This window comes from Hevea brasiliensis, chromosome 10 (genome assembly GCF_030052815.1).
Source record: "Hevea brasiliensis isolate MT/VB/25A 57/8 chromosome 10, ASM3005281v1, whole genome shotgun sequence".
Classification (NCBI taxonomy): domain Eukaryota; kingdom Viridiplantae; phylum Streptophyta; class Magnoliopsida; order Malpighiales; family Euphorbiaceae; genus Hevea; species Hevea brasiliensis.
This window is the reverse complement of record NC_079502.1, coordinates 96,842,238-96,859,240: the sequence shown is the minus strand read 5'-3', so window position 1 is coordinate 96,859,240 and position 17,003 is coordinate 96,842,238. Positions and strand designations below refer to the sequence as shown.

The window sequence follows — 17,003 nt, the reverse complement described above, 5'->3', positions numbered from 1 at the left end:
AGTTATATATACTATAAAAATCACACAGATATTTCATCTGCATTTAAATTCTAAATTATATATATATATAATTTAGAATTTAAATGCAGATGAAATATCTATGTGATTGTTATAGTTTGTCTCAAAATTTTACCTATATTTTATTTTTGTTCCTTAATTTTTATTTATTATTAAAAAATTTATAATTTATAATTTATTTTCACAAAAATCACTGTAACCTAAAACAACATGTTACGAAAAATCTATAAATTATAATAGGGCATATTTAAATATAGTTTCAACACTTTTTGATAAATGATAAATCTTCATCATTTCTATAAAACTAATTATTATAATGGCATTGGTATTTAATTTTATTATATATATTTTTTTTTCTCACATTCACATAGAATTTTTTTTTATTTAAAGAAAGACTTCAATGTTATGTGTTATTTTTATATTTATTGAATATATTTTACAATTTTTTAGTTTAATATGTTGTAAGAATTGGAAGAAGGAAAATGATAGTGTCCATTATTTACTTGGTGTGGTGTCTCTCCACCCTCTTTATGACAAGGAAATATGAGCTATTTAGCAATATCCCAATTCCTCTGCCTTTTTCTATCCCTACCTATGCTAGTGCATTGTCCATTGGTAAGTGGTGCACCTTGCTACTTCTTAAGAGGCAATTGTAACTTTGCTTTTGCTCCTCATATGCTTATTTTTTCTTAGTGTAGAAGCAAAAACTTCACTAGAAGCAAAAACTTTACTATCATATAGATCTCTCTCTCTCTCTCTCTCTCTTTAATACATGAATTTCTTGTAATTGATTAGTGGGTCGCAATTGATTTTAATAATTAAGCAATTTTAATTTGTGATGGATATGGGACTTTTAGAGATATGTATTGATATATTTTTTTAATTTATAATTTAAATTATTTTCAGATTAATTTATGCACGTTAAAATTAAATTTTATTGGGCGATTTTAAAGATGTATTACTTCACTTAGGTTTAGTATATTCATGAGTTTTAAATAATTTTAAAGTGTTACAGAATCAAACCCTAATTTTTATTTTTATCAATTGAACTAATTCTGTTGAATTATTTATATGCAACTAATTCTTGACTTTGCAGTCACCTACTTAAAATTACTCTCTTGCTTGTCCTTATGAAAGGGAGAAGAAACAGGGCGGAGACAAAGGGGACAAGGGGTAGCTTGAGCCCAAGCCCTTTACAAGTATAGAGAAGTATTTAGCAAGAAAAATTTTATTTTAATTATGGGACCCCTTTAAAATATAATTAACATTTTATTATGTTATAGATAATTTAAAATATTAAAAATATTTATTTCTCATATATAATAAATTTTTATAGCATTGACTCTCTAAAATTAAAAAAATATATATAGCTTAACTCTACTTTATTATAATAATTTTTGAATATATAAAATGATTTCCTCAAAATATATAAATGGTGATTATTAGCAATTCAAATTGAGACTTAACAGTTTTGGATATGACTCTAATATCACTGCATTACAGCTTATGGTGGGATTAAATAAATTTTAGTATCTAATTAATCTCTTTTTTTTTTGATATTTTGATACAACTTAATAAATAAGTTTACATATATGGGGTTAGAGAGAGTACAAAGTAACTAGGAAGGCTTAGTTGAGTCATGATAGGAGTACAAAGTTGTGAAAAGGAAGTTGGGAAAGTATGTCTGTGGAAAGGATGTTTGTCCTTTCTTTTTAGTGAAACCACACTCATCTTAATAATGGAATTTTAAAGTACATATAGAAAAGAAACCAGAAAAGCTGTTAGATATCATTATCAAAGCTTCAAAAGGAACAAGTAGGAGAAATGGCTATTTGAGAAACCTCTTTATTAACTGTGATTCTAATCATAACTCATCACCAACAGTTCTAATTAAGATTTAAGAATCATAATTTTCCTTTTGAGAAAGAAAAAGAAAAAAAGAGTAGTAACTGAGAGAGAGAAGAATAGAGTTGAGTTTTAAGGAGAGGTAACTAGATAAAGTTGGGGTTACTGTTACATTTGTTTCTTGTTGGGCTAAGATAACAAAATATCTTTAATATCCTCTGATCAAACTCTGCTACCCTTTGCAAAGGCATCAAGCGGCTCTCTATGAGTAAAGTTAGGATATTTCTTCCTCTCATATTTACAGCTTCAAAACCTTTCCCTTTACCTTTCACCTTGTTTGAAGTAGTGGGTGCTTAGGTATTGTTCAATGGATTTCTTTTTCATATACTACAAATCTGCTCTTATATTGCAATGATTACTTATGGAATCTATAAAAAATCTGATATTTCTCCTCTACTTCTGGATAGTGGGATAATAATCTCTCAAGTACTTGCTCTCGTTTGATGTGGGTTATTTTCTTATAATGTTTTCAACCTTTGATTTTGTTGTATCCTCAAACTAGGCTTATCGAGACAGCATGTTGAAAGCATTCAAGAAGACCGTTGAGGAGCGAATTTTCACAGTTGTTATGTCAAAGGCAAAGCATGTTTAGTGAGTTTTCCTAATTCTTTCTAAGTTTCAGTTATGGTGTCTAACATATTTACTTCAGTTTTCCTCTTTTCTTAGTGAATATCAGCACAATTTCCCATTTGCTCTATTTCATTTTTCTTGCAAAATTTTTAGCCTGCATAGAGAGACCCACCATTCTAGTCCATTTTCACTCTGACATCTGTGGAGAAGGAGATAGATGAGTTGGTCACTACCTTTTCTTTTCTCTTAAAAATGGAAACTTGTTTTAGTGGGTTTATATTTCTTGCATGGTGTGGATTTTGGACTTTGCGGTTTGGATTGGTGTGTGGAATCTGAAGACGGCAATGGCAGGGTTGCAGGGGTTTTTGGGATTAGCAATTGCAGGAGTATCAGCTTTAAGGTTTTGTGACAGCAGCAGATGATCGAAGAGCATCAAGAAATAGCAAAAACCAGCACCAAAGAGTAAGAGGAAAGCAAAAGAAGTGAGCTTTGAAGAACATCAAGAACTTCAAGAAAAGCGAAATCTGGATTTCCAGAAATATCAACTGCACCCACAGAATCCTACCTACCAAATTATACATCCTAGTTCACAAGAAAATCAAGAACAAAACCTAGACACACAACAAACCCTTTACCAACATCCTCAGCTTCTCCAAAACCAGCAGCAATATGTGGAGGTGATACGTTCCAGCCGAGCAGCAGAAGTAGCTCCCGGCAGACGAACTTCAGACCAGACTATAGAATATGCAAAATCTAGACAAGGAACAGGAATGAAACGAGCTGAAGGAGAAATTGTTCAAGTCCAAGGAGGCCACATTGTTAGGTCTACTGGCCGTAAAGATCGACACAGCAAGGTTTACACCGCTAAAGGTCCTAGGGACCGCAGGGTTCGGCTATCTGCCCATACTGCAATACAATTCTATGATGTTCAAGACCGGTTAGGCTATGACCGACCAAGCAAAGCTGTTGATTGGCTCATTAAGAAGGCTAAGTCTGCAATTGACAAGCTTGCTGAGCTTCCACCATGGCACCCAATAGCTAATAATACTAATGGAACCATGGAGGCAGACCAGAATGCTGGGTCTAGTGAAATGGCAATTGCAGAGCAATCAGAGTCTTCTGGTTATAGTTTTCAGCTCCAAAGACAATTGGCCGATAATCCAAGTAATGATTCCTCCTTCATTACACCTCCTATAGACCCTGGTGCCATTCCTGATACCATGAAATCTTTGTTCCCCACAAGCTCCACAGCCTCATCAATGAACTTTCAGGGCTATCCACCTGATATTATCACAAGAACCACAAACCATACTGAAGATCTTGGCCTATCCCTTCACTCTTTCCAAGACCAAGATCTAATTCATGGGCAATCACAGGCAGATACAAGCCATTCACCTTCAAATGATCAGAACCTTTTTGCAGGGTCAGCACCAGTGGGATATGAAGCTAATTTCCAGAGAATGATGGCTTGGAGCAACAACACAAGTACTGAGAATAGAACTGGTGGCGGTTTTGCATTCAATCCACCACAAATGCCACCACAACAAGCATTGCTAGGCCAAGACTCAGCATTCTCTCAGAGGGGACCCCTTCAGTCCAGTTTTGCACAATCTATTCGTGCTTGGAATGATCTTACTATGGCATCCTCAGACCACCATAGAACACAGGAAATTCATCAGTCTTTTATTTTTGGTAGCAGGTTTGCATCGGAGGGATTGCCAGGTTTTAGCATTCCAGCACGAATTCAAGGGGAGGAAGAGCAAAGTGTTGTTTCAGATAGGCCATCCTCTTCTTCTCCTAATTCTCAGCATTGATTAAAGAACTCCACTTATCTACGAGGTACTTACGTCCACTTGTTTTCAGTAGCTTTTCTTTCTGCGTCATTTCTGCTTGTTCAGTTAGCAAATGTATGTCCAAAAGTTCTCTTGAAAAATAACTTAATGAATAAAGAGATGGATGAACCTTTTCCGCAGGAAATTATTATTTTCACTTAAACTTTATAGTAAACTATCTACTGGATCACGTATAGTTTCAAAGCAAGAAATATTCTTTTTCTTCTTATTTGTTGGAGATTGACTTCAAGACCATTTCCATCCTACTAATTCTTACCCTTTTTTGAGCATGTTATAGAATCACAACCAGCCATGGTCCATGGATGATGATCAAACTGAAGATGAAGTATCAGAGATACCACTCAATTCAATTATGTACCACCACCTGTGGGAAGAAACTATCTGGTTGGATTCAACATTTTTTTTCCTATGTTCCTTTATATATGTTTAACGGATTCTGTACTTGTTCTATATAGAGCTTATTGAATGGGCTTTTTTGCCTCTACTTTGATATGTGTTTGACTAGTATTGCTAGAATTGGATTCTGATATTAGAACTCTCTCTCTTTGTTTTTGTTGAGTGCTCATAATAGTCTTCTGCTATAGTTTAGAAAAACACCACAGTCAGTGAGGCACAAAGATGAGGAATGGATTTTTAATCCATTTTTGGGTTGCAAGTACAATTAGAATGCTAGACTACTTAAATGAATTACTTCCTATTTCTTATGTTCAACATAATTTGTCAAAATTGGAGACTACTTCCATGTTTTAACTTGAAGATTCATTCCCCATTTTGCAGTTCATATAAATTTTCTATTTGAAATTGTACTACCTCTTTCGATTCAAAATATGAATCATCTCATAGTCACTTTCCTCATCTTTGTTGCCTGGATATCCTACAGAATTCTCTCTCTCTCTCTCTCTCTCTCTCTCTCTCTCTTCTTCTTCTTCTTCTTCGTCCAATTTTTCTGCAAGTAACTTGTGTACATGAAAACTGCTAAAATGCCAAAAGGTTGCATTTTGAACTTCAGGACATCATTGAAATTGGAACTTCTTTCATCTCTCACTCTCTCCAATTTGCTTCTTAATTCTTAACTTCGATGTGTTTTCACTCCTTCAAATCCTAGTCTCCAAATGCAAGCCTTCTGCTGCCTAATCCATTATTTCCTGTTCTAGGAGATCCGGCGATGCATATTTTAAACCACTTGAGATAATTTACTGTGTTTCTTGCTTTCAAAGGGGCCAATTATGAAAGAAAGAGACCCTTACCCTTCTTGTGTCATATGAGCAAGGCATCAACGATAATTTGATCCCCTTGATACATGCATTAATAAACACTTTGGGATGCCAGCAAACTCAGCAAGACAATGTTCTTAGTTACCAGTCTCCAGTTCAAAGCATTCTGAAGTGGGCCTAACTTATGGCAACCTAAGCCCTGGGACTAAGGAATTCGCTGCAGTGAATGTGTCAGGAAAATGAAGGCACTGTCTTTTTTTATCTTCTGTAAGTTGCAACCAACAAGCAAAACCAAGTCCTGTGATACCACTAGACTTTGCCAGTTCTGAAGTGTTGTACGGTTAACATGTTCCTGCAATGGCAAATCACGGGCTTCATTAGGTAATCTTCAGCACATTTCATTAAAAGAAAGAATGCCGATCAGAATACAAGGCTGTGATTTACTCATAGCTTGCCAAGTGGAATCTGCTACTTCTGCCTTTGAAATTTGGAAAGTGGTACTTATTTGATCCGTGAGAGAGATGGTGCAAGGCATTGGAGGAGTAGGGATTCAAACCGTGAGTAATATACGTCTAGCTACTGGGCAATATCAAGCCAGAATTAGCGATACGAATTCAACATTCAAAGAAAATGAAATGAGACAGCAAGGTTTTTATTGGTTCTAGTTTCAATTCTGATTTTAATTAAATCTGTCGATTGAAATTTTTTATTTTTTCTTTTGAAAAAAGAAACGGTCTAATTCAGTTAAGGTTGAAATTTTTATCAATATGATTTTGATTTTTTTTATTTGATTTTGAATTAAATTGATTTGATCCTGATTTAGACTATAGTCAAGTCTTGTTCAAATAATAATGTCAAGAAAATCTTTAAAATAAAATATTACACTAAATTGAAAAATAAGTGTTAAATAATATATGTATTGTATATTTAGTCAATGAATGATTATTATATAATATATAAACCATATTTAATAAAAAAAATACAATTCCAAATGGAAATATAATAAAAGTCTTTCTTGGTAAGAAGAAATGGCAACAGGAATCACACGTTCATACCAAACACAAAGGTAAAAGTCAAGCATGTGCAATATTTTCCACCCGAGCAAACACTGGAAGTTGCTAACTGTTTCAGATTCAATTAAACTTAATTTTAACTCACAAATTGAAAAAATAAAATTATTTTTTGCAGAATTTTAATTTTTTGTTATGAAAATGACTGTAGATTTAATTCCAAACCCTTTATGTACGGAAATTCAACAACTAATTTAAATCAAATCATAATTAACTCGAAACGATTTAATCTGAACTCAAAGATCGTTTAAAATAATTTGTATTTAAATGACTTAGAATTCTGATCTGACCTTTTTATCACCTCAATTTGGACTAAATGAGACTTGTGATTGGATGATTTTTGGGTGAATTATTAAGTCATGTGCACAATTCTCTTTGTTGACTACTGACCTTAAGAGTCATGGATTCAACTAATTAAGTAGTTTGTTTACCAAGTGAAAGAAAATATAATTATTAATTAATAATTTAATAGCTTAATTTTATATGAGAATAAACTTAATAGCCGTTAAATTAAATATTTATATTAAGATTTATATAAAATTAATTAAAATATATAAAATAAATATATAAATTTAAATATAAATATTTAATATAATAATTATTAAACTTATTATTATATGAGCTCGATCTTTCTATAGTGACAATAAATCAGTCATGTTTCTCAAACTTCATGTTATTTGGTAGGCCACTTTCTTTTCTTTTTTATTTTTTGGCTTATTTAAATGAGTAATTAAGGATGATAACAACAACCACCAACAATCAATGATTACCATAAATCGAAGAATTAATATTTAGATCAGTTCATATGAACCATTAAATAAAAAATTGGTTTTTATATGCACTTGAAATATATTGCTTATTTGCTTTCGAATTTAGGTGAAAATTTATCTCTCAAACCACTTCAATAAAATGTTTATTCTCTATAATTAGAGGTAATAAATTCTTATTGCATTTAAATGATCATTTCTATTCAATTTGATAAATAATATTATTTTAATTCACATAAAATTTAAAATACTCAAATTTAAATGACTAATAAACATTTTGTATGAATGGACTCAAAATTAATTTGATCAATCTAAGATGGCATTTTTTTTTTACTTATAAACTGGTCAATCCAGCTTATAAACTCTAAAAGTAAGTTGAATTATTTATTTATAACATTTTTTAGACTTATAAGTTGATCTTATAAACTAAGAAAAATAAGCCAGAGGATTTAGTTTTTATTTTAGTATTTATAAGCTAGTTTGATAAAATATTTTACTATATTATATTCATTTAATTTTTAAAATTTTATTATAAATCTTATTTAATATCTTCTTAGTCATTTTAATAATAAATATGCTTATAAGTTATTTTTTAGCAAACACATTAACTATTTATCAATTACTTATAAATATTTTAACTAAACACATAACTGTTTAAAATTTTAAATACTTGTGAGTTCAAATTAGTTAAAAAGCATTAGAAACTTATAAATTAATTTTCATGGGTTAAGTCAAATATCTCTAAATTTTTATTTAAAATTTTTTAAATATAATTAGTTCTTTAAAAAAAAAATTTAATATTTTTAATCAAACTCATTAAAAAAATCCAAATGACATGTATGCCTTGACTTCACCCAACCTAATCCTACCCATTTTCCACCATCAACCGTGACTAGTTAGCTTAATCCAGTAAGATCCAAGAAATTAAAAGAAAATTCAATGCCCATCCTGATTTAAATCAGTGATTAAAGTTATATTACTCTCTTTGTATAGTTCAGATTTAATCTTCAGTCTTCCGTCCTCTAGTTAGACATAGAAAATTCAACATTCAGTAGTCAACTCTAGAAATTGTTTTGCAATTTGCGTTACACCTTCTACTTTTCCAAAGAAATCAAAGACAAGAAGGAAAGAGACCCAATTGTCATGCTTTCCAAGTTTCAGAAGTCATAATAAGAAGAAAATCAACAAACACTACCCCTCATAAAAGCCCAAAGCCATCCCCTTCTCCCTGTACTCTCTATTCCCATCTGAAACAACCTCCATTGCCCAGACCAGCCATGGCAGACCCTCCTAGCCCCTACCACCTCTGTTCCTTTCTTCCCAGCAGAAATTCTAGTTTCGCCAATAGTGATGGGGATGTTAATAACTCAACGTTTCTTCGCGGAAACACATATGATTTAAATAGCAAGAGCATGCTCATTGCAATTGCATCATTAGTATTTGTTGTAGTACTAGTTGTACTTCTTCATCTTTGTGCAAGATGTGTCTTCGCACGCCAAGCCCGTGAAAGGGCTATGATTCGCAGCCTAGGACTCACAATCAACGCTGTCAATAACCACTCTGACGAGCCAACGAGGACCGGCATTGAGCCGGCGGTCATTGCTTCACTTCCCATATTTGTCTACAAGCAAACTGGCAATGGCGAAAATGATGATGATGATGATTCATCAATAGAATGTGCTGTCTGTTTAAGCGTTCTTAAGGATCAAGAAATAGCAAGGCTTTTACCTAATTGCAACCATACTTTCCATGCAGACTGTATAGATAAATGGTTAAGCTCACACCCTACTTGCCCCATCTGCCGCACGGAGGCTGAGCCAAGGATTCAACCGGTGCCCCGCGAGGGTCCGGCCATGGGTGGTGCAGCCACAACTCCGCCGTTGGAGAGGGTGGATTCTACATTAATGGTGTACGTAGAGGGGACTTCAGGAGGTGTAAATCAATGCTCTAGCAATAAGGCTGGCGGTTCCATTTCTCGGTTGAGCTCTTTACAAAGGATTCTTAGCCGGGAAAGATCATCAAGAAGACTTCAATCTCAGGTTCAAGAAGATGGTTTTCAAGATCTAGAGACGCAATAGTTTTTGTTAATAGCATCGGTTTACGCTGGTTATTTTATTATAGCATCGGATATAGTTAGTTAGGACATAATACAATCATAAATTGCTTAGGCTTTACATAAGGTGATGATATCTATACACTGTAATGAGTGCCTTAAACTGTTTGATGGTTTTATTTTAATTTTTATGAGGATTATTATTATTATTATTATTTTATTACATTTGATTTTGAAAATATTGAAAGGATTTGAGTCACAAAAGCTAAATCCTAGCCCAAAAGCCTATAAATCTGCATAGTGGCCCAATGAAGACATGGTCCAGGTTAGATTTGTAGACATGGCCCAGCTCACCATTCTATGGTTTCGCCTCTTCCACTTCCAATATGGCAGATGACCAGATCATGATCATTTTGAGTTTTCTTGAATTGTAGAATGTAAGATTTTGTCAAATAATTAATATTATCATATGGATCAAAATTAATTTTTTTAATGTGATTCAATATTAATTGATATTTACTTTAATTAATATAAATCTTAATTATACAAGAATTACTTTAATAGAAGTAAATCCTAATTCTAATTGTATAAGGATACTTGATGGACGTACTAGATTAAGTCTTGAATATATATATATATATATATATATATATATATATATATATATATATATATATAAGCTGGTCCTCTTTCTACCAATAAGATCACACACATTCTCCTTCATAAAGTCAGAGATAATAGAGTCATCTCAAGAAAGTCATCTATGGCTAAATTCTTGTGTGTGAATCAAGAATGAGAAATCAGTTTATTAAATTAAAGGGTATATATATATATATATAAGCTGGTCCTCTTTCTACCCATAAGATCACACACATTCTCTTTCATAAAGTCAGAAATAATAGGATCATCTCAAAAAAGTCATCCATGGCTAAATTCTTGTGTGTAAATCAGGAAGGAAAAATGAGTTTATTAAATTAAAGGGTCTCTCTCAATTATTACCATGGCTCAATTAAACTCATCATTAGGTACGCTTTCTAGATCTGTGAAAATTTATTTGTTCGAGATCCATTATTAGGGTGATGGTTGAATCTTACGTTTATGATTAACATTATATTTATTTAATATGTGGTATCAGAGCCCTAGGTTTTGAACAATTAAATTTCTCCATTAAATTTATGATGATGAACATAATATTAAAGATCTTACTTGTTATTAGATATGCATAGAATTAAAGTATAGATCGTGAAAGTTTTATTATTAATGTTAATGATTAAAATAATTAAAATAATATTATTAAAATTTGACCCAATTAAGTTTTGGGCATGAGGATTATTAACACGATGAAAAATCGTGTTATAAAAAGATTTAAATTTGAGATCATATTTTCTCAAAAGAAATAAATTAAAAAAATTATGTTTTCTACCCAATCTAATTAAGATTTGTATTTAAACCTAATGAACGAATAAATATTAGGTTTATTAAGATACATAATTTATATGCATGCCTTATGATATTTATTTTAATTTATTAGTCATCAAAGTGGCCAAATTAAAATAAAATAAAAATAATAGTTTATTAGTCACCAAAATGGCCGAACTATGAATGATGTTTACATACATATTAAAATGATTAATTATCCATACTAATAGATGCCTATGATAAAAAATGGATTAATTAATACCCACTAGTCATCAGAACTTAAGGGTTTTACCCAAAGGTAAATCAATTATTCTACGGCAGTGAGAATTATGAGAGCAATAATATTTATCAAATATATATTGAATATCCAAAGATAACATGTATATTTGATGTAAGTTAATTATTATTCAATCAAGTTTAAAGACATTTAATTTAAGATAGTATACTATAGCATCTACCCAAAGGAGAACTATAGTATAATCTAATTGTTAAAGTTATCTGAATCTATTTTGAGCATATAAATATAATATTACAGCTTTTTATCTTCATTCGCAAGCTTAGCCTATTATTGTTTTAATGGGTTAAATTTCTTTGAATGGTGTGAGCAAGTCAAGTTTCATTTAGGTGTCTTAGACCTTGACTTCGCATTATTGGAAGGCTAACTCGCTACTATTATGGAAACAAGTAGTGAGGAAGAGAAGTTATACCAAAGCAATAGGAATTGGTAAACAAATTGAGCCTTATGTTTTTAAGGATGACTATTGCCAATAACATTAAGACTACAATTCTACAAATTGAAAATGCAAAAGAATACCTTAAACTTATGAATGATATGTTCTATTCTGAAGCTAAGTCACTCACTGGTACTCTAATGGCATAACTCATGACCATAAAGTATGATAGATCAAAGAGTATGTAAGAGCACATTATTAAAATGAGTGATATTGCAACAAAACAAGAAACTTTAAGGATGATGGTTAATGATTCCTTCTTGGTGTAGTTCATTATGAACTCATTACCTCTTGAATATGGGCTATTTCAAATTAAGTATAACACTATTAGGGATAAGTGGAATGATAATGAATTGGCCAGTAAGTTAGTTTAAGAGGAAATAAGATTGAAAAATCATGAGACTCATTCTATCAATATTATGGGTCAAGAAGCTAATAAAGTACTTAAAGTTAAAGCCAACAAGTTTAAGAAGAAAAATAAAGGATCTTCAAAAGTTACTCAAGCCGAGTAAAATGAACAAATGGTAGATAAGTGTCACTTCTGTACCAGAGTAGAACACTATCAGAAAGATTGCCTGAAAAAATAAAGCTTGATTTGAAAAGAAATATAATATTTATGCTTATGTATGTTTCAAATCAAATTTATTTGAAGTTCCTAATAATACTTAGTGGCTTGATATTGGTGCTACTATTTATATCTCCAATGTGATGAAAGGATTCCTTACAGTCCAAACCAAAAACCCAACTAAGACTTCCTATTTATAGGGAACCATATGAAGGCTCCAATTGAAGGCATAGAGACTTACCATTTGGTCTAAGATAATGGCTATTAACTAGATCTATTAAAACCTTGTATGTGCTTTCAATTTCTAGGAATGTCATTTTTGTTTCAAAACTTGATGAATTTAGGTTCAATGTTAAGTTTGGGCATGGATGTTTCAGTTTATTTAATAATAATAATAATTCCATTATTGTTTTTGAAATTCTTACTGATGATCTATATAAACTGAGACTTGATGATAATTTTATTGAATCGTTGCCTGTCACTTATAGTAATATTGAAATTAAGCATAGTAGATTGAATGAAAATTCTGTTATCTTGTGACATAAGCATTTGGGTCACATATCCATAAAAAGATTAGAAAAGCCAATAAAGAATGGAATTCTACCGAGTTTAGATATTATTGATCTTAATGTGTGTGGATTCCATTAAGAGAAAGCAAACCAAACACAATAAGAAAGAAGCCATAAAAAGCAGTAAGCTTCTTAAAATCATACACACTGATATATGTAGGCCTTTTGATGCTCCATCTTTTAGTGGAGAAAAGTACTTTATTACCTTTATTGATGATTTTTCACGTTATGGACATATTTATTTGCTTAATGAAAAATCTCAATCAATAAATGCACTTGAAGTGTACATAAATGAGGTTGAAAGACAATTAGATAGAAAAGTGAAAATAGTAAGGTCAGATAGAGATGGTGAATACTATGGAAAACACACTGAAATGGAACAATGTCCTGGTCCATTTGCAAAGTTCTTAGAAAGTTGTGGCATATGTGCACGGTATACTATGCTAGGTGCTCCTCAATAAAATGGGATGGCGGAAGGCGAAATCAGACTTTAATGGATATGGTTAGGAGTATGATGAGTAACTCTTTTTTACCTATATCTTTATGGATGTATGCACTTAAAATTGTTGTATACTTGTTAAATAAGGTTCCTAGCAAGGCAGTCTCAAAGACACCTTATGAATTATGGATTGGAAGAAAACCTAGTTTAAGTGGATACTTTATTGGTTATCCAGAGAAATCTAAAGGATATAGGTTTTATGTTCCAAACCATAGTCCAAGAATTGTGGAAACTGGTAATGCAAGATTCTTTGAGAATGGTGAAGTTAGTTAAAGTGTTGAGAGACAGAATGTGGATATACAAGAAAATAAAGTTGATTTTCATGTGCCTATTAAAGTTATAATATCCACTCCTACTCCACATGTTGTTCCAGCAGTTGTTGAAGGACCTAACAATGCTACACAACATAATGGTGAAACACATCCTGAAGAAGCTAACCCACAAAGAGCTAATAAAGGTGAACCACAGGAAATGCATTAAGAAGATCTTAAAGAGAAAGGAGATCGGCAATTGCTGATGATTACGTGGTTTATTTGCAAGAGTCAGATTTTGACATAGGAATTAATAAAGATCCAGTTTCCTTTTCACAAGTTATAGAAAGTAACGAGTCTGATAAGTGGTTAGATACCATGAAAGATGAGTTAAAATCTATGGAATAAAACGAAGTATGGGATCTTGTCGAATTACCTAAAGGATCTAAATGAGTTGGTGTAAATGGGTCTTTAAGACCAAGCGTGACTCGAATGGTAAAATTGAACAGTATAAAGCAAGACTTGTTGCTAATGGTTATACTCAGAAGGATGGTGTTAACGATAAAGAAACATTTTCACCATTCTCAAAGAAATACTTATTAAGAATTATCATAGCATTGGTGGCTCATTATGACTTAGACTTGTATCAAATGGATGTGAAAACAGCCTTTCTAAATGAAGAACTTGAAGAGGAAGTTTATATGGACAAACCTGAAGTTTTCTCAGTTGAAGGAAAAGGCCATATGGTGTGTAAACTTAAAAAATCAATGTATGGACTTAAGCAAGCTTCCCACCACTGGTATATTAAGTTCAATGATACCATAAAGTCTTTTGATTTTAAGAAAAACATCGTTGATCGATGTATATATCAAAAGATCAGTGGGAGTAAATTTATTTTCTTAATTCTGTATGTTGATGATATCTTTCTTGCTGCAAATGATTTGGGCATATTAAGTGAGACTAAAGATTTTCTCTCAATAAATTTAGAAATGAAAGATATGGGAGAGGCATCCTTTGTGATTGGAATAGAAATATTCCATAACAGATCACAAAGACTGTTGGGATTGTCTCAAAAAGCCTATATTGATAGAATTTTAGAGAGATTTAATATGCATAAATATTCAGCAGGAATTGTTCCCATACAAAAAGAGATAAATTCAGTCTCAATCAATATCCAAAGAATGATGTGGAACGTAAAGAAATGGAATTAATTCCTTATACTTCAGTTGTGGGCAGTTTGATGTATACTCAAACCTGCATAAGACTCGACATTAGCTTTGCCGTTATAATGCTTGTTAGATATCAAAGCAATCCTGAAATCCATCACTGGAAAGCTGCAAAGAAAGTTTTACGATACCTGCAAAGAACTAAGGATCACATGCTCAGTTATAGGAGATCTAATCATTTAGAAGTGGTTGGATACTCAGATTCAGATTTTGTTGGATGTGTTGACAGTAGAAAGTCTACTTTTGGCTACTTGTTCCTATTAGCTGAAGGGGCAGTATCATGGAAAAGTGTCAAACAATCTATTATTGCTTCATCCACTATGGAAGCAGAATTTGTGGCATGTTTTGAAGCCACAATTCATGGATTATGGATGCGCAACTTTATTTCAGGACTTGGGATAGTCGACACCATTAGTCAGCTATTGAGAATTTATTGTAATAATTCCGCAGCAGTATTTTTCTCCAAGAACGACAAATATTCGAAGGGTGCCAAACATATAGAATTAAAGTATTTTGCCCTTAAGGAGGAAGTTCAGAAACGAAGAGTGTCTATTGAGCACATTAATACTGATCTCATGATTGTAGATCCATTGACTAAAGGCTTACAATCTAAGACATTTAAATAACATGTGCTTAGAATGGGTCTTGGTTGTATTAATTAATGATATATTGGCTTGGGCATTCTGAGCTCATTGATGTGTTTTTGATATACATTAAAGTATTTCCTATTTCTCATGATTGTGTACACATAATATTTTGAGTGAATGATAATAGAAAAAGTCTTTTGAGATATTATTGTGGACCAAGATGTGATAAACATATATCCATTATGTATCTACTATGGTAAGTTGCTAGTATTATGGTATATAGAAGAAAGTATGTGATTAAACAATGTACAACTGTCATAACGCATACTTAGTAATTTGTTATAGGAATGTAATTATGAAGTACATTATGGAAATAATTTATTTATTTTATGTGCGCCTAATATTTATGTTATTAAGGTTTATATTACTTAATTATTGTGCCAAGTGGGAGAATGTAAGCTTTTGTCCGGTAATTAATATTACTATATATGGGCTAAAATCAATTCCTTTAATGTGGCCCAATATTAATTGATATTTACTTTAATTAATACAAATCCTAATTATACAATGATTACTTTAATTAAAATAAATCCTAATTCTAATTATATAAGGATACTTGATGGACGTACCAGATCAAGTTTTGGATATATATATATATATATATATAAGCTGATCCTCTCTCTACCCATAAGGTCACACACATTTTCTTTCATAAAGTTAGAGATAATAGAGTCGTCTCAAGAAAGTCTTTCATGGCTAAATTCTTGTGTGTGAATCAAGAAGGGTCAAGAGGGAGAAATCAATTTATTAAATTAAAGGGTCTCTCTCAATTATTACCATGGCTCAATTAAACTCCGCATTAGGTACGCCTTTTAGATCTGTGAAAATTTATTTGTTCAAGATCTATTATTATAGTGATGATTGAATCTTACTTTTATTATTCACATTATATTTATGATTGTTATGATATATTAAGATTTATTTTACATAGTCTACCAGGAAGCTTATAAACTGAACTTGGTATTACTGTCCGACGTCTAATATGTTTGGATGCGAGATTTAAGAAGCCTCTTCTAAAATTTGATGAGAGCAAGAGGCTTTAGAAGCAATGGCAATGGCATGGGATCCAATTCAAAGAAAATGTAGATTCCTCAGTTGTAAGGTGTAACGCACAGGCCAAACACGCCATCATTTGGTGGGTTTGCTTCTTTTATGGTTCAAAAAAGTTTCATTTGTTTATGGAAAAACAACCAATCACAGTGATTATTTCCCACTTTTCCTCACAAAGGTTAGGGTGCACAAGCCAATATTCAAACGTAGTGGTGCACACTAATTGCTAGTCGTGCACAATCAATAATTTCTTTTTGACAACTTGCTTCTCTTTTAGCCTGTAAGTACAGCGGAAGTGACTAGCATATGTTTGAATTGCTTTTCCTGTTTTCCCATTCAGAAAGCTTTCGGAATTGTTATCCTTTTTCTAAATCAAGAGCATTAATCAACGCATAAACACCCTAAATTTTAATGATCATGATGTCATCAAATCACAAGTCATAACCGTACCCTCATAAAGTAAAGGCTTATTTGGATCTGTAATTCCAGTGAAGAAAAGAGCATGCACTTGCAAAATTCTATCATGAAAACGTCAAGACTAGTTCATTCTGTAAACTACAAATGGAGAACATACAAAGGGATTCCATGAGCAGAAA

At 32.0% G+C, this 17,003-nt stretch overlaps 2 protein-coding genes across 10 annotated transcripts; both read left to right on the top strand.

Annotated features, from left to right (window-relative positions):
- The first annotated feature begins 1,887 nt into the window (after window positions 1-1,887).
- Window positions 1,888-4,898, top strand: LOC110653775 (transcription factor TCP4). 9 transcript variants are annotated; one of them, XM_058128364.1, is made up of 4 exons: window positions 1,888-2,136; window positions 2,426-2,514; window positions 2,853-4,332; window positions 4,624-4,898. In XM_058128364.1, the coding sequence occupies exon 3, from the start codon at window positions 3,264-3,266 to the stop codon at window positions 4,305-4,307; it is 1,044 nt and encodes a 347-aa protein (XP_057984347.1). In that variant the 5' UTR covers window positions 1,888-2,136; window positions 2,426-2,514; window positions 2,853-3,263; the 3' UTR covers window positions 4,308-4,332; window positions 4,624-4,898. The 9 variants fall into 9 exon arrangements, with proteins under 9 accessions (XP_057984347.1, XP_021665257.1, XP_021665259.1 ...); XM_021809565.2 differs by having other exon boundaries at window positions 2,845-4,332; XM_021809567.2 differs by having other exon boundaries at window positions 2,832-4,332.
- Window positions 4,899-8,521: 3,623 nt separating this feature from the next.
- On the top strand, window positions 8,522-9,670 carry LOC110653758 (E3 ubiquitin-protein ligase ATL41-like). Its single transcript, XM_021809530.2, has one exon. The coding sequence runs from the start codon at window positions 8,675-8,677 to the stop codon at window positions 9,473-9,475; it is 801 nt and encodes a 266-aa protein (XP_021665222.2). The 5' UTR covers window positions 8,522-8,674; the 3' UTR covers window positions 9,476-9,670.
- Window positions 9,671-17,003: the final 7,333 nt, after the last annotated feature.

Excerpts from the sequence above, each read along its gene's own strand:
- LOC110653758 (XM_021809530.2), top strand. The coding sequence starts at position 8,675 with ATGGCAGACCCTCCTAGCCCCTACCACCTCTGTTCCTTTCTTCCCAGC.
- LOC110653775 (XM_058128364.1), top strand. The coding sequence starts at position 3,264 with ATGAAACGAGCTGAAGGAGAAATTGTTCAAGTCCAAGGAGGCCACATT.